Source organism: Rhagoletis pomonella, unplaced genomic scaffold, assembly GCF_013731165.1.
Source record: "Rhagoletis pomonella isolate Grant_MI unplaced genomic scaffold, Rhpom_1.0 Rhpom_scaffold_00001, whole genome shotgun sequence".
In the NCBI taxonomy this organism is placed as follows: domain Eukaryota; kingdom Metazoa; phylum Arthropoda; class Insecta; order Diptera; family Tephritidae; genus Rhagoletis; species Rhagoletis pomonella.
The window spans coordinates 86,514,987-86,533,593 of NW_023458555.1; the positions used below are offsets into that span (position 1 = coordinate 86,514,987).

The 18,607-nt window shown below is 41.2% G+C and overlaps 1 protein-coding gene across 1 annotated transcript; it reads right to left on the bottom strand.

Annotated features, from left to right (window-relative positions):
* Positions 1-14,100: 14,100 nt before the first annotated feature.
* Positions 14,101-17,618, bottom strand: LOC118733856 (uncharacterized protein K02A2.6-like). The gene is made up of 4 exons (XM_036463466.1): positions 16,291-17,618; positions 15,560-16,240; positions 15,346-15,496; positions 14,101-15,039 (listed from the first exon to the last, which is right to left on the bottom strand). The coding sequence occupies exons 1-4, from the start codon at positions 17,616-17,618 to the stop codon at positions 14,101-14,103; spliced, it is 3,099 nt and encodes a 1,032-aa protein (XP_036319359.1).
* Positions 17,619-18,607: the final 989 nt, after the last annotated feature.

The following is an 18,607-nucleotide window of genomic DNA, read 5'->3' on the forward strand; positions in this document are numbered from 1 at the left end:
AATTTTTTGAAAACACTGTAGTGGCTTTTCTCTGCACCGCGGTAAACTTTAAATTACTAAATCTTGCTTGTTTCCTTGTTGTTCGGATTTTGTTAATTCAATTAAAATATTGTTGTAAGTTTCTATCAAAGACTTTTTATATTCGTCAACTTTTTCCCGATTTGTTGAAAGTGGACGGCTTTGAAGAACACGCTTGGTAACTTTTGAAAATTTTGCTTGTAAATCCTTGAATACAAGTTCAACATCTGACATCTGGCACAAAGCAAAAGATCTATGAAAAACTACCGAACGGCTGTATTATTGAAAAAAAAAGAAAAAAAATTGTTTGAATAAAATTTGAAATTTGAAGCTTAGCTAACACTGCATTGAAAACTGAGGAAAACGTTTATTGATGATAATAATCGCTGAAATATTTTACCATATTCAACCGAAGCTCTAAAAGTCTTAGTATTTTATACTACCATAGCACGGCAATAGCACAGGCGAAAATGTATTATATCTTTGTCGAATATTTGAAAAAGAGAAAAAAAATTCAAATAAAAAATTATGAAAATTCCAGAATCTAACTCATGTTTAATGTTGCAAAGAATCGAAGAAAATATTTTTGTAAAAACTTTAAATTGCTCAGAAGTTACGTTTAAAAAAAGTATTAGTATTTGCACATGACTGTACCACTGAAGCTGAAATTCCATAAGAAAAAACAGTAACATATACTGTCACCGCACGCTCCCTCTATGGGTAAATAGTCGATGGAAACTACGTTTACACATCTTTAGTAGGATGCACATCTGCAGCTATTAGTCCATAATTTCATTTCATGTGTATTCTTTGTGATTGTTCGTGTAAAAATTACTGCAGTGCGCCATTCTCCTTTGCTCTTTGTATGCATATTCGCTTGAGCCTTCGTGTAAAACCGTTTGCGCAATGGAAATAAAAGGTTTCCACCAGCATTAGCGCGCACAAATATTTTTGTTAGCCGTCGTCAAGCAAAGGAGAAGGACACACTGCGGTGAGTATATTTGCGTTTAAAATTGTCAAACTGTGAAACTTATAAATTCCTTTACATAGAAATAAGCCGCGCCATAAATTCGCCAGCGTTTTATTATTGGATTCGGCGGCTAACAAGCTTTATTTCGCAGTCGCAGTATAATTTGAAAAAGTCGTCGTTTGCTGTTTGTGCATAATTTACGTTTATCGCAGCGGCAAGGTTACCTTTATTGCAAATATTTAAAGCGACTTTGCCAAACGTCACATTTGCATCAGGCCATCGTTTTTATTGTTTTTTGTCTTGGAAGATGACACGTGAACTTTCACGCCGGTGCACCCGCTCAAATGCGGAAAGCGATTCCAACGACGCCAGCAGTGAAAGCAATACCACTGCATCAAACGCTGCTTCAACCGCCGAAGTACTTATTATTGCGACTACCAGCGGAGCCCCAGCCAGGGCCTCTACAATTACAGTCGGAAATGTTAATACCCCAGCCAGGGATTTAAGCGATGCACCTCCAGCTCCCGCCGGAGCCATGGATAACCTCCCGGCTACGGAAGCCAGTACTGTAGCTTCATCTGCCGTTGGAGCTACTAAGGTTGCCTCAGTGAGGGAACACTTTAATACTGCTCCCAATATGACCGGAGCCATCAAGGTTGTCCCAGCCAGGGAAACAAGCAATGCCGCTCCTACTGGCACTGGAGCCATCAAGATCCGCAGCGTCTGGAGTACCCAAAGGCCTCTCAACTGTCAAATCTCGACCAGAAAATAATCTCTTGGCAATGGAAAGGCGAATCGCTTTGCTGGAAAGAAAGCTACAGGAACGTGATACGCATTTCGAAATGATGAAAGTGGCGCTCCAAGGTAACGGTGCTATCGGTAGCAGCGCTGCCGCGATACACAGCGACGTCGCAACGCAGCCGTCGCCTACGTTGCCGTCGACACAACCGCAAGCCACGCAGCCGTTAACTGTGCATACATATGCGGGGCCAACAGTCGCCGAATCCCGTTATCTGCCGCCAGTCAGTACAGCTCAGCCAACATGCCATCAGACTCTTGCAGTATCACATCTACACCGCATAATATGAATGCTGCCTCAACTGTTCCTGTTGTTGAGCCAATTTCCAACCGTTCGTCTCACGTTCCCTTCCAGTCCGCTTCTGCCTATACGGGTTATGGGAACATGCAATTCTTGCCACATGATCCTAGGGTGTTAAGCCAGATTATTGACTTGCCAGAATTTGGTGGCTGAGGACTGGCCTATATTCCATGCACCGTTCGTTGAGTCAACAGCAGCCTACGGCTACAGCAACTTCGAGAACAACCAGAGGTTACGGAAGTGCTTGAAGGGCGAGGCACGCGAAGTTGTGAAATCGCTGCTCTTTCATCCCAGCAACGTCAGCTGCATCATAGACCAGTTACAGTTCAGGTTTGGCCGGCCGGAGCAGCAGATACGCAGCCACTTGGCTCAAGTGCGCGAGATTGGTCCCATTTCCGAAAATGCGATCGGGAAACTGATTCCACTCGCCACGAAGGTGAAGAACATTTGCGCCTTTCTCCAGTCTGCCAATGGTGAATATCAGCTTTCTAAGCCGACACTTCTCGATGAGCTCATTGGAAAATTGCCTGTGAGTAAGCGGATTGAATGGGGTACCTTTGCATCTACAATCAAGCCTCGGGCCACTGTGGTGCACTTTAGCGAATGGGTCAGTTCACTTGCCAACGTGATATGCATTGTTTATGACGAGGAGCACGGACGAGAATCGAAGCGTAGAGTGGTCCTACATTTAGATAAAAAGCAGCATTCACGAAGATGCCCAATATGTCAAGGTGCTCACACAGCTATTGAGTGCAAACGTTTTATCGAGTCAACAGTAGCAGATCGATGGAAGGAAGCAAAATTACGTCGCTTATGTTTCGCCTGCCTGCAAGCCGGTCACTCGACACGTGATTGCCATCGAAGGAAACCGTGCTCCATCAATGGGTGCCCTCGAATGCACAACAAATTGCTTCATGAGGTTTCAGGCAGTATGAATAACTCGCAGTCAGAACCAGCACCGAGTAGCAATGGGGGTGAAGCACTATCGCAGCGTGCGGCACGCCAACAGCACAGCAGTAGTCATACGCCAGCGCAACAAGTACCTCAACACCAGCATTCATCGAGTGACACAGAAGCTGCAGTTCTAAGCTTTTCCGCTAACGCATTTGAAGGTAAGCTGTTGTTTCGTATACTACCGGTCACTTTATATGGAAAGCACAAGAGCATCGACACATACGCTGCTGGATGAAGGTTCCTCAGTCACGATGCTGGATAACGCACTAGCCCTGGAGTTGGGACTGCAAGGACAACAACAGCGTCTTAACATACAATGGCTTGGTGGTCGCTCAGCGCAAGAGCCTTCGATCTTGGTAAGCGTATCCATTAGTGGATGCGGCATGAAGAAGAAGCACACGCTTCGAAACGTGTATGCGGTGTCGAATCTACAGTTGCCTTCACAAAGTTTATGCAGAGCAGACTTACACTGCGATGACAAGTACAAGCGTCAGTTGCCAGTTCAGCCATACATTGGGGTGATGCCAACGCTTCTCATTGGTCTCGACCACTGTCACTTGGGCCTGCCGTCAACTACTTTGAGGATGAGAACAAGTGGTCCTTTCGCCGCATACACCGAATTGGGCTGGGGGGTGTTTGGGCCAACAAGTGAACGCCTGCCAGCTACGCCTTCTTGTCTACATATCAATTCTGCGAGCGATAAATCCCTGCATGACCTGGTTGCTAGCTACTTTGCTGTCGAAAATTTCGGGGTGCGCTCATCACCAGCAATCGAGAGCGCAGCTGACAGTCGTGCCAAGCCTATTTAAGATTCGGTCACACGTCGCGTTGATGGTAGATTCCAAACAGGTCTTATCTGGAAGCGAGATGACTTCTATCTGCCAAATAGTTACTTCATGGCGCTAAAGAGACTTGTGAGTATCGCGAGGCGCATGAACCGAGACGCAGGCTTCGCAGCAGCTTACGAAGCAACGATGGACTCCTATATTGCAAAGCGGTATGCACGAAAGCTCGACCCAGCGGAAGCCTCAGTGGTAAAGCCTCACACTTGGTATTTACCACATTTTGCCGTGGTGAATCCCAATAAGCCATCGAAGATACGTATGGTGTTCGACGCGGCAGCTGAGGTCAACGGCGTCTCTTTAAACTCCGTGCTGCTGAAGGGTCCGCAAGAGTATCGGTCTCTGCCGTCGATTCTCTTCCATTTTCACGAAGGAGCAGTCGGAATATCTGGGGACATTAAGGAAATTTTCACCAGGTGTTGATGCAACCCGAAGACAGGTGCGCCCAACGATTTCTTTGGCGCAATGGCGATAGTGGTAGGCAACCGGACGTATACGAGATGTGCGTTATGACCTTTGGCGCTGCTTGCTCGCCATGTGCAGCGCACTATGTCAAAGCTATAAACGCGCTCGAGCATCGCATTAACGCCACAAGCCGAGCGGTGCAATCAATATTGGCCTACCACTACGTCGACGACTTCGTTGATGCTTTCGACTCGCTTGCAGAAGCCATCTCCATCGCACAAGAAGTTCGAGCCATTCATCTGGACGCCGGTTTCGAGCCCCTAAATTTCGCTTCAAATTCGCCAGAGGTAGTTGCAGTTTTGGGTGGCGCAGAAGCCACGAAATTGATTGCTAGCAAAGAAAGCCTGGCGACTGAGAAGGTCCTCGGTCTATATTGGCAGCCGTCAACAGATAAATTTCAATTCAATTTGCATTTTAACAAAGTTGACCCTCAAGTAGTGAACGGTGGCAAACGCCCAACCAAACGTGAACTCCTTAGCGTGGTTATGTCAGTTTTTGACCCACTGGGTTTTCTAAGTCACTTCATCATCGGCGCTAAGTTAATTATGAGGGAGGTGTGGAGGCGAAATACGCGCTGGGACGAACCATTACCAAGCGACATCGCAACTATGTGGGAACGATGGCGTAAACAATTATTAGCCGTCACCGAATACACCATTCCCAGGTTCTACTTTTGCAATGGTAAGCCCAAAGATTTGCAACTCCACATTTTTGTGGACGCCAGCGAGGACGCGTTCGCCGCCGTCGCCTACTGGAGGGTAGTCAACTATGAGAACGAGGTGAGTGTTAGTTTCGTATGCGCGAAAACTAAGTGCGCTCCGCTGAAACCGCTCACTATACCACGGCTAGAGCTACAAGCAGCCGTCTTGGGAACCCGCTTAATGCAGACAATTCGTGAAGAGCACTCCGTCGTCGTAAATGATTGCTTTCTTTGTAGCGACTCTTCAACTGTGATGAAATGGATTCGCAGTGAGCACCGACGATATAAGCCCTTCGTACAGCACCGAGTGGCTGAAATACTAGCATCTACAAGCGTCTCCGTCTGGAGGTGGATACCCACTGCGGACAATGTCGCCGACGAAGCCACACATTTCAGCAGTCAAGTCGACTTTACCCCAACTGCTCGCTGGATTCAGGGTCCACTATTTCTACGCCAAGAAGAGTGCTACTGGCCCACTGCTGAGGTCAGCGTCACTCAACAGGGAGAACTCGATGAGGAGCTGCGACCAAAATATCCATGGTCATCATGAGTGAGCCTTTTAGATTTTGATCGTTTTTCTACATTCAACAGATTGGTGAGAACGGTAGCTTGGGCTCTTCATTTCATCAACCTATGCTGCTATCCTAACTCAGCCAAACGTCGCTATGGCCTGACAGCACCTGACGTTGAAGCAGGGAAGCTACTCATATGTCGCCTTGTACAGAACGAACATTTTGGCCCCGAGATTGAGCGTATTGCGAAAGTCCGAGGAGTCTCACGCAACAGCTCACTACGTCAGCTATCTCCATATGTTGACGAGCAAGATACGCTTCGTGTTTGTGGACGCATTGACGCTGCTATCTGGCTTCCGATGAGCGCGAGACGTCCCATCATTTTGCCGTCCAAACACCCTTTCACCAATCTGGTCGTAGCCCACGACCACCACCTGATGCGCCATCAGAACATAGAAGCCACAATTTGCACAATCCGCCAGACTTACTGGGTACTTCGCTTACGAACTGTGCTTCGGAGCGTGATTGCCAGCTGCCAAGTATGTCGCCTCAGCAAAGCCGCTCCAGCCCCACCGCTTATGGGGCCCCTGCCAATCGATAGGCTTACCGCGTATGTGAGGCCATTCAGCAACACGGGACTGGATTATTTCGGGCCGCTAGCAGTAACCGTTCGTAGGAGTACCGAAAAGAGATGGGTGGTGTCTCACTGTGCGCGCCGTGCATTTGGAGCTGGCCCATGACCTGTGCACAGATTCGTGCATAATAGCTATCCGCAATTTTATCAATCGGCGCGGGGTGCCAATCCGCATTAGGTCTGACAACGGCAAGAATTTTGTCGGGGCCGACAACGAAGCCAAACGTTTCAACGAGATTTTCGATTGTCCGCGCGTGCTGGATGAACTAACGCAGAAAGGTGTCGAGTGGGTGTTCAACGCGCAGTTCAATCCAGCCGAAGGAGGCGCGTGGGAAAGGTTGGTGCAGTCTGTCAAACGAGTACTGCGTCGCATCCTCAAGGAAGTAGCGCCACGCGAACATACGCTCAACTGTTTCCTGATCGAGGCTGAAAATGTTATTAATTCGCGCCCACTTACTCACTTGCCAATTTCGGTTGACCAGGAGCAGCCGCTAACACCCAACGATTTTTTGTTAGGATGCGCTAACACAGTGCAAACTCCAGTTGCAGCTGATGTACTAGATGGTACGTGCGTCAACAGTGGCGTATTGCCCGACAATTAAGTGATCACTTCTGGAAGCGTTGGGTGTCGGAATACTTGCCTACATTAACTAGGCGAGTCAAATGGTGCGAAAGGACAACGCCATTAAAGGAGGGTGATCTCGTCTTTATTTGCGATCCCAATGTGCCGCGTAGAGAATGGGTTCGCGGGAAAGTGGAAAAGCTGCATCCAGGACGAGACGACGAAATTAGGCGAGTAGATATCCGAACCTCCACCGGCATCAAGCAGCGTGCTGTTTCCAAGGTTGCCATCTTGGATGTTGAAGTGGGTGAATCGGACCGATCCACGGGGGCGGGGATGTCACCGCACGCTCCCTTTATGGGTAAATAGTCGATGGAAACTACGTTTACACATCTTTAGTAAGATGCACATCTGCAGCTATTAGTCCATAATTTCATTTCTTGTGTATTCTTTGTGATTGTTCGTGTAAAAATTACTGCAGTGCGCCATTCTCCTTTGCTCTTTGTATGCATATTCGCTTGAGCCTTCGTGTAAAACCGTTTGCGCAATGGAAATAAAAGGTTTCCACCAGCATTAGCGCGCACAAATATTTTTGTTAGCCGTCGTCAAGCAAAGGAGAAGGACACACTGCGGTGAGTATATTTGCGTTTAAAATTGTCAAACTGTGAAACTTATAAATTCCTTTACATAGAAATAAACCGCGCCATATATTATCGAGCCCGATTTTTGGTTAAATTCGCCAGCGTTTTATTATTGGATTCGGTGGCTAACATATACATATGCATAGATAAAAATGTCCGTGTTGTTTAATAATGAAATTTTGAATATAATCTTAAAAATGTATGTATATAATATAAATGCAAATTATATGAAGGTATATATGTAATAAAAGTGAAGTACAGTAAGTATTTGAAATTTTGTTTGAGAATACAATCCAAAGTTTCAGAAAATATTTAAGTTGTAAAAATTTTAGCAAAGTTTTAAAGGAATATAATGCAAAGCTTTGAATTTATTATAAAATGTTTGAATTTAAGAAAAATATAATGGTGTTTCACAAATAGTACGTCATACCCAAAAGCTGAAAACTGCTACTCGTTGATGTTGACTCGTTCATGTTGTTGTTGCTGCAAATGTTCTAGTCGTCTTCGGTGTAGTTGCTACGGAGATATCGCGCCTTGGCTTAGCGATATATGTATGTATGTATGCATTTGGCGTTAGGTGGCGTACTGGTATATGCCGTTGTAACGGAGTTACGGTGTTTTTTTAGGGCATTATTTTAGTGGCGTGGTTTTGCGCGCCGTTAGGTAACGGGGGTTACTGTTCAGTGGAGGCGTGGTATACTTTGGTGGTACAGTCGCGCGTTAAAATGTGAATTCTGTCGTTTTTTTCTCTTTTTGCCCTTTTACAATCACTTAAGTTTCTTTTATTCGGTTTTTAAACTTTTCACCTTAAGTTTCAATGTTTTGTTTGCTGTACCACCAGCCACTGTATTTTTGCTTTATTTAAAAAACCACTTTAGCCACTGTATTTTTGCTTGTTTAAAAAACCACTTTAGCCAGCAGCCACTGCACTTATCTCGCATTTGATGTTTTAGCTTTGTAAATTATTTAAAAATTTGGCAATACCGCTTTTTTTGGATTTTTTGAATTTTGTTCTTACGTTTTGTTAATTATTTAAAAATTTGGTACAACCGATTTTTTTTTGTATTTTTTTGAATTTTTTGTATTTTTTTGGATTTTTTTTTAAGTTTTTTTTAATTTTTTTTTTTTGTAATTTTGAATTTTTCGTAATAAATTTTTTTTAACTATAAGTGCCACCACATTTTTAATGTAAGCTCATCTTATTTCCATTTTTACGTTGTTCACTTATGTATGCATACACATATCGTCGGCTTAGAGTGTAAACCTGCTAAATCCGTTTTTTGGTAAAATTGACCTTTTGATGCAGTTCGAAGTCGTAGGCGATTCCGCAGTTGGCCAGCAAAAAAAAATACGTCAATATAAAAATATAATTGTCAAAAATTGTTTGATGAGTAAAGCTGCTAAGTACAATCAGTTCAAATTCAACTGCTAAATCCAACATATTGTGCTTCTGTCGCTCGATTATTGTTCTATCTTAGAGTATTACTTTATGCGTTTAAGCCAAGGTAGTAGCCAGCGAATAAGCTTTAATTTTTTATATCTCAAGGAAATTATTGTTACTTGTGGAACAAAACAAAACGAAGATTTAATACAGCAGATTTTTCCAGCGTGTGGGTAGATTTCATAGAAAAAAATTTAGTACCAAATAATAGTTCCGGGGAGCCAATTTCAGTAATTTTTTATAGCGACGAATGCACGTATCAAAACCGAAACAGTATTATGGCTAATACTTTGTTATCCACAGCTATAAATAACAATATCATTATTGAGCAAAAGTTTCTTGAAGTAGGTCATACCCAAATGGAAGCTGATTGTATCCATTCCACTATCGAACGAGCACTTAAGAAAAGAGATATCCATGTTCCTGCAGAATACATTGAAGTATGTAGATCAGCTAGAAAAAATCCAAAACCATATGACGTTACTTATCTTAGTTACACGTTCTTTAAAAGCTTTAACACAGTTCAATTCTTTAATAGCATTCGTCCCGGTCGCGGCAAAGATGCTGCTAAAGTAACTGATATACGAGCCCTACCGTATACACCAAGTGGCGACATACATTTCAAACTAAGATTCTCCAACGAATGGGAAGTAATACCGCAAAGAGGATCCCCAGTAGCTGTTTCCTTGCAATTTTCTCACCTTCCGAATTTATACGAGAGTAGGCGTACGGTTGCTCGCAGAAAGTATTAGATCTTCAGTATTTCAAACGATTACTTGCTGAAGATTACCACGCCTACTATAACAATTTACCTCATGATTGAATAATATGTATCATATTTTCTGGCATTATTGAGCTCCTACTTAAATTATCTTATATGTATCTTTGTACTATTAATTTGAGAGAGGAATACTTCACGTATAGTTACTAATATATGTTTTATAAACTGGCTATTTTTGTTGCAATAAACGGAAGAATAAATCTGTTGTATTTTTTTATATATTTATATATAATTGTTTTTATCTATGGAATACTATTTTAATTAACATTTAAATTGAGCTCGTAATCACAAAAAATAAAATAGAAGCAATTTTATTCATACAAAAAACCTGCTAAATCCACTTCAATTTCGAAAATACAAAAACTAAAACCTGCTAAGTTAGAAATTCGCCAATAAAACCATAAAAACGTAATTTTTTTCATTCGTTCTGGATTAGACCCTAAACTCCTAAAAACAAAAGCAGTGATATTTCTTTTCCATATTTCTTTGCAAGTTTTAAGAACACTTTTAAATTGTTAGTAGTGAAATTTGTACTTTTTAAATTTGAAAAAAAATGCTTGTTCTTGATTCGCTGGCGCCAACAAGAAAAAATGGGTGAGAATCGTTGGACTACAGAAATTCAATGTAGGCTAAAGAGACGAAATTCACTTAAATGCCGAAATGTATTTGTCGATATTCGTGGAGCCAACGAAGGTATTTAGGTATTGTCCTCCACAACACAATCCTGGTGTCTCCGAATGAGACTTTGACGCAATATAACATTGCCAAACCGCATCCATAGGCCCAATCGTCACACGACAGCTCAGTTTAGTCAATGGCGCGATGTAATCGCACACTTAAAAGGTGTACGCACGAGGAGAATGTTGGCTGGCGACCAACTTTGTTCAAAGCGATTAGTTGAAAGTAGAATGCAAAGATGAACAATGCAAACGCCTTTTATGGCGAATATTTTTATATTTTGATATTTTTAGTCATTCAAATTTTCTTTTTCGTGCAACCCGGCGAATGGTTAATATTCTGACAGTGGTATAATTTCCCCAGAACATTGAAAGTGCGACATCAAAGAATTCGAATTACCATATTCGAAACAATCGAGCCATAACCGCGAAAGAAACGTAAGCTCCAAATTTTTTTATTTGCCGTTTTTCTTGTTTAATAAATATTGCATATTTTCCACAAACAAATAGCTTCTTCATATCCATCATCTGGCAAACAAATATGTAGAACAAAAAAAGGCTGAAAGTGGACCATCCATTTTCGAGTTATGCGCATGTTTGGTATATACGTAGAAATATTTATTTTTAATAACAATCGGGGGTTATATTCGATGTAAATAAGCTTGTTTAAATTAAATAATAACATCAAATTCGTTTTTGTTTTAAAATACCACCATTCACTATTATCCACACGTTTTTATGGAATTTAGCTCCCATTTTAGGAAGTGTGATTCAATTCTTCCCCTTTTTCTCCTGCTTCCATAAACCATCCCTGTGGGTGGGAGTGCCAAATTTTAGAAAAAAGCTACTTACAAAACCTTTAATAATTGAAGCATGGGTGCAGGCCATGTTTCAATAATACAGGGTTAGATAATTATTGACAGCTGCGGTTTGACACTCCCTTACAAAAGGTTGCATTTACGAAGGACGGAGAAAGGCGAAGAATGAAATCTCTTGGTGCGAAAATGGTAGTAGAAAAGTACGCAAAGTAGGCAATTAGTAGTGAAATTCCTTTTGTAAATTCTCATGTATTTGCAGGAAATCGGGCATTTTAAACGAAATGTTGAACGTAATACTGATATACTGATGAATTGCGTAATTTATGTGCTATTTAGCTGTATAAAAACTGCAAAATGATTCAAAATCAAAATAAGACTACTATGAGATTGATGTAAACATCCAATTCAAAAACTGTTTATGTTTTCATCAGTTAAATATGCCTCATATGCATATACAAAGAAACACATTGCACAAAAACTTATACTTCTATTTCACACCAAAGCTACACTGTTTCCATGTAAATTTACAAAGAAGCAACACGGTGCCACTGCTAAGGGAGCGGTGCGAGAGAGACAACTGTCAGGTTATCGAACCTTGTAAGCTGCTGACTGCAGCCGATGCCTTGGTGGCTAGCTGGTCGAATTTAATTTAATAAAAGTACTTGTGTTCGAGTCGAATGCCGCCAATATAGGAGTGTTCGCTGTGCAACTGCCAGGATGAATTAGCCAGTAACAAAATTCAGAGAACAAGGTACCTTACTCTCCCAAAGAGAGAAACTTACTAAGTTTTGCGCGAACAGGAATTAGCAAACATTCGCAAACTTCACTGCCAGCTGGCGTCCACGGTTGCATTTCGAGCATAATAAATTTTTTTAATTATTTCAGGTGGAAACCAAAACAGGACCTATACGTATATTTCTTCTTATTCTGACTTTCTTCAACATACGCTTCAATTTCATTGTCGAAGTCACTGTTGGATTTCCTATATCGACAGTGGTGTCGAGTGCGTTCCGATTACTAATACAGCTTTTTCAGCCCAGTACCTTTCAAATGTTTGGAATTAATTAAATTAATTGAAAAACGAATATTCACATACTTCTTTCATTAGTAAATCGCAACAAAATAGTCCATTTTTAAATTTAACGAACTCGTTGATTCAAATTAATGTTGACAAAAATGCAACCGTGTGCCACAATCCTGCTTGCAAATTCTTACTGGCAAAAATTTTCCCAGCACGAATTTGCAACTTCCCCTCCAAATGAAATGTCAAAATTGTGCTCTCTCCTTGCATTTTTTACTGGGTTTTTGGCTAAACGAACACGATTTGGTAACAATTGGTACCAACTTGTACAAATTTTTTGCATAGCGAACACTCCTTATATTTTTCATATTTTGATATAAGCCTAGCAGCTGTCATACATATGACAGGGTCGCATTCGTAAATTCTTAGTTCTTAATTGTACTAGATTAGCCTAGGGCGTATTCATATAAGGTAGTTTGTAGTAGAGCTCTAGATACCCGGGTATCGAGAAATGCGAGTAGCTCGATACTCGCTCGAAACTCGTTCATTGCTCAACTGCTCAAATGTTTGTTCAAAATTTTCGAGTTTTTGAACAATTTCATAAGCAAAAGAAAATTTGTAAATTGTATTTGTCAGCAGCTGCTTTCTAATTCATGTTAAATAAATTATATTATTAAATACCATTGTAACAATCTTTGCATTAGATATCAATAATTTGAAAAATTTAAAAAGTTGCTACCAAAAATGTCAATATAATAAAAAAAAACTTTGCTCAAATTACTCGAAAAAACCTGAATTGCTCGAGCTCATGCCCGAAAATTTTCGAGTAATGAGCATTGAACAAGTGTGCGAGTACTCGCTGCTCATATACCCGGGCTGTTTGAAAATGTGCGAACAAAATCGAGAGCTCTAGTTTGTAGTAATTCAGTAGGGTTGCAAATTGTATGCTTTGATCGCATTACAAACTACTGAAGATTATTCACTCAAAATTGATATTTAAAATAATTTTTAGCCGAAAAATAAGAATATTATAAATTTTTGGAAAATGGGTGTAGCCACGCCCACTGGTATCCCCCCAATATATTTATTTATTTATTTATTTAATTCTTACAGGTTAATTAAGCCTAGCTTAAAATTATATGCAATTTAAAGCCTAGACAAAGTATAAAGTATAGGCCATTTATATGGACACCAACTGCAGTGAAAAACAATGAGGCATACTGTTACAACCTATCACTTTGCTTGCCAATTGCGAACTGTTTTATTATGTTCTTTCGTTTATGTTACATGCTATATTTATATGAGTGTGTTCTTATGCATACATAGTAATGATACAACATCTCTCCCCCACTATAAAATGATCCAATATATACATTTATTTTTCTAAGATAAGAGAGTGCTGATTTTGTATGATGTTACATGTTAAATGTGAAGTTACGAATTAATAAATTTTACATTTTTAAGCAGTTAATAATTCATGAATTTATCTATGTCGAAAAGTCTTTATATCGTTCCGGTACCCTCCGGTTACGTGTTGATCTTCGAACAGTGGTGTCATCTGTATTATTGGTCTCACTTTCCGTTGTCGTCTGACGCTGTGGAGAATCATTCTTCTCTCGGGCTATGGTAGGTTCGTCGGCTATGGGTCGATCGGCTAGGCTCGCTGAGGGCTGAGATGTCGTTGCCTCGTACAGCGTTATCTGGTCATCTTTCCTCTGATCCACTTTTTCCGGCTCTTCTGGCATTTTCCTTGAATTGATCACTCCCTCGCCTACTTTTCTCATTTGGTTCACATGCCTCTTCCACGTTCTACCGTCATCTAAACGAATGTAGTAGTGTAAACTACCCAGTACCTCTTTGACTATTCCAAACTGCCACTTAGCGCTCGATAGATAATCTCGCACTGCAACTTTGTCCCCTACGAGGAATTGCTTCTTAGGTGGGCGTTCTTGGTCGCTTCTACTGTTACTTGGGATTCATATTCATCGCGGGTGATTTTCCTGTTGCAGGGTGAATTGATCGATGATAAGCCATTAGAATGTTTGCCAGCTCGCGATTCATACTATTCGAAGTGCAATTAGCTGAACGTAGTTTGGTCTTTACCGTTTGCACAAACCTTTCCGCTTGGCCATTAGTCGCGGGGTGGTACGGTGCGCCTTGTTTATGTGTGATGCCGTTGTTTTTCAAGAAACTTTGGAACGCCTTTGAATTAAACTGCGTTCCGTGGTCGCTCACGAAAACGTTGGGCAACCCGAAAGTAGCAAAAATATCTTCGCACCGTTGTATTGTAGTTTCAGTATTCATATTCGGGACAATATGTACTTCGGGCCACTTGCTAAACGCATCTACAAGTACGAATAAGTACCTTCCAAATATTGGGCCTGCATAGTCCGCATGGACTCTTTCGAACACCTTTGTAGGTGTTGCCCAACAATGCACTGGTGTATTCTTCTTCGGTTCTGCTCTTACCAACTGGCATGCGTTGCAATTCGATACCAAGTTTTCGATATCTCTATCCATGTTGTGCCACCAACAATACGCTCGACCAAGACTTTTCATTTTCGACATTCCGAAATGAGCTGTATGTAGTTCCTGTAGTACTCGCTTGCGTAAGGGTTTTGGTATGTAGACCCTGATACCACGCAAAAGACAGCCTTTCTGTAGCGTAAATTCCACCTGTTCTACTCCAAATCGGTCCTTTGCATCGCATTCGCGACCATATTTAAGACATTCGACCAATTTGTGTACTTCCCAATCTGCTTTTGTTTTTGTACTTAGCTCCTCTACGGTCACTGGCCTGTTTTGTATCGCTTCGTACTCAATAATATCCACCTCTTCAATACAATAGTATTTTTCCGGGCAAGGTAACCTCGACATTGCATCGGCGTTGGTGTTCTCCGCCCCCTTTTTTGTTTTTATTACGTAGGTAAAAGATTGTAGAAATATCGCGTAATGTTGCATCCTGGTTGCGGAACATGTTGGTAACCCTTTTTGCGGCGAAAATATCTGTGCGACTGCTTTGTTATCTGTAATTAAAGTGAATTTCCTGCCGAATAAGTATTGGTAAAATTTCTTCACCCCAAAAATAATTGCATAAGCTTCTCTATCAACGTGACTGTAAGCTTGTTGCGTTCTGTTCAACGTTTGGGAGGCAAACTGTATCGGCTTTTCCGTGCCATCCGCAAATGTATGGCTCAACACTGCACCCACCCCGGTCGGGCTCGCGTCCACAGCTAGTGTAATTGGTAATTTAGGATCATAGTGGGTCAGCACAATGTCCGATTGCATAACGTCTTTTATTGACTGTAAGGCATTTTCACATTTGGCATCCCAATTGAACTCAACTTTATTCTGCAACAATCTATTCAACGGATATAGAATACTACTTAGGTTTTTTACAAATCTCCCGTAGTAGTTAATCAACCCCAAGCAAGAGCGGACTTCGTCTTTGTTGGTTGGCGTTTTCATGTTTTGAATAGCCTCCACTTTTTGTTTCATTTTGTGGATGCCTTGTTTATCTATGAGATAACCGCAGTACTCAATACGATCTGCTAAAAATTGTGACTTACCAAGGTTGACCCTCATATTGTGATTATCTAGACGGCGTAAGATTTCTTCCAATCGTTCAAGGTGTGTTGCATCGTCGGGTGCAGTAAGTTTGATGTCATCGAGGAACACAGTAACTCCCGGAATGTCTCCCACCAACTTCTCCATGAACCTTTGCCAAACCGCTGGAGCGCAAGCAATGCCGAACATCATCCTTGTAGGTTGGTATAAGCCTCGATGGGTGCTCAATGTTAGCAGGTGCCGATCGTCCGGATGAATTTGCAATTGTAAATACGCCTTTGACAGGTCAATCTTTGTAAACTTTGTACCTCCTGCCGTATTCCTGAAGAGTTCGTCTATTGTCGGTAGTGGGTGTTCATCTATGCGTAGTGCAGGATTCAACGTAAGCTTGTAGTCGCCACAGATTCGCACTTTGCCTTCCACTTTTTGTACCACGACTATGGGTGAAGCCCATTCGCTCTTATCCGTTTTTTCCAACAATCCTTCACTCACCTGCTTGTCAAGTTCTGCCTCTACAGCCTCCCAAAGTGGTACTCGCCTTGATTTAATAAAACATGGTTTGCTGTTTGGTTTTAAGTGTAACCTTACTTGATGGCCAGCAATAGTTCCGATTGTATCCGAAAACAAGTTTGGAAATTTCTTATGCTTTTCACCTGATCTTGCGGTTTATTTTGTGAAATACTCTTTACTACAACATCTGCGTCGAGTTGGTCGTGGAAAATTCTTGACCAATTTAACTTTACAGCTCTAAGCCACTCCCTGCCTAGCAATGGTTTACGATCCGACCGCACTATGTATAGTTTTGCTTTTGTATTTCTTTCGTCGCAACGTACCTGGACGTCAATGTATCCCAAACATTCCAACCTTGTGTTGCAATAGCTATAGAAGCTTGTATCACTCTCCTTCACTTTAGCTTTCGAAAAATATTTCTTTGCGTCAGCCAGACTGATTATGCTTACAGGCGAGCCTGTATCAATTTCAAAAGAAATTAGTTCACCCTCCACATCTAAAGAACAAAGTAATTTACGTCTTGGCTCAGCTTTGTTGTTTAAGCAACTAATTTGGAATAAGTCTTCTACCTTACAGTCAGTATTTTGCCGTAACGTTTCCTTTTCATCAGAAATTTCGTTAATTTGCTTCTTTTTCTGCAAACACATCTTCTTCAAGTGCCCCTTCTTTTTGCAATAGTGACACATTGTTTCTTTATATGTGCATGCGTTTGCCAAATGTGCAGAGCTGCCACATCTGAAGCATTTGACAATTTTGCCCTGTTTATCATTGTCTTTGCTTTGTCTCTTGTCCTGTGTCAGTTTGTGTTTACCTTGTATTCGTATTTTGTCTACGCTTGTTTCATTTGTCTTTGCGCAGTTCCGGATTTCGATCCCGCCTTTTTCTGCTGCTTCGTAGGCTTTTGCAATGTTAACGGCTTCATCCAGTGTGAGCTCTCTCTTTTCCAGTAACCTTCCTTGGACCTTGGAGCTTGCTAATCCAAAAACAAATTGGTTGCGGAGTGCCGTATTTAAATACGTTCCGAATTTACATGTGACCGCTAACCTTTGTAGCGCCATTAAAAAATCCATGCATGATTCCTCGCCTTCCTGTTTCCGCAAGTGGAATCTGTAATTCTCCAAAATTTCGTTGGGTTTTGGGTTATAATGCTCCTCCAATGTGTTAACGATTTCCGTATACGTAATGTCTTCTGGTGTACGTGGTAGGATTTTATCGCAGAGGACATCATATGTTGCCGCACCTATGTAATGAAGTAAGAATTGACGCTTTTTTTCCTGATCGCTGTTGAATATCACCAGAGCTGTCTCAAACCGTTTCACCCAACGTGAGCACCTTGTCGTATTCGGGTTGAAAGCATCAAATTGAAAAACCGCCGCTGGTGTTACAGCCTCCGGTGTAGGTGCCATTTTTCTTTGTACGCAAGAAATGTTCGACCGTTCGCGTGCTTCGTCCTCGTCGCCAACTGTTACAACCTATCACTTTGCTTGCCAATTGCGAACTGTTTTATTATGTTCTTTCGTTTATGTTACATGCTATATTTATATGAGTGTGTTCTTATGCATACATAGTAATCACGATTGAGAGAATACAAAGGTTGCGCCGATCTCGGACCGCTATTCCTCTCTTAATGAATTTGACAGAATCGTTGTTTGCATGACGTCACACTTGTGCAACTTGTTTACGTTTTCCTTGCAACATTTTTTCTTCTTCTTCCATTCTTGCTCACGTTTTGGCATTTCTCTCTCGCAATTGCACCAGTGTGACGTCACACAAAAGTTATTCTCAAAAATCCTCTCTGATCGGCGCAATCTTGTATTCTATCATTCTTGCATAGTAATGATACAACCAGTGTTGCCAGAACTTTTTGGATGAACCGGCTAAATTGGCAAATAAAACCGGCTAAAAACGGCTAAAATGTTTCAACTAAATTTCACATGTTTTATTTAAATAAATCACGAGTAAAAATACTATTTCTTGGAGAGAAGTTACAAATTCGAGCCGGAAAAAATTTTGCCAGCAAGAATTTGCAATTAGGAAAAAGATATGATTGTGGCACATGGTTGGATTTTTTGTCGACGATATAAAAATTTTCAAACTAGAGCGATTTTAAAATGAAAAATGTAAGTTAATACTTGTTTACTTAATTAATTTAGTTAATTAATTAGTTAATTTAATTCCAATGATTTGAAAGGTACTCGGAAAAAAAACTATTTATTTCTATTACTATCTGATATTTTGAGTGATAATTCTCGCTGGATTTTCAACGAACAAACCTATTATCTTCCCTACAAGGCCTTTTCAGACGGACCGATTCTCAATACACTCAAATAGAAACCAATACACATAAAAACGCTGTAAAGATCTCCCTTCAATTTTAAGGCAGTAAAGCAACGAC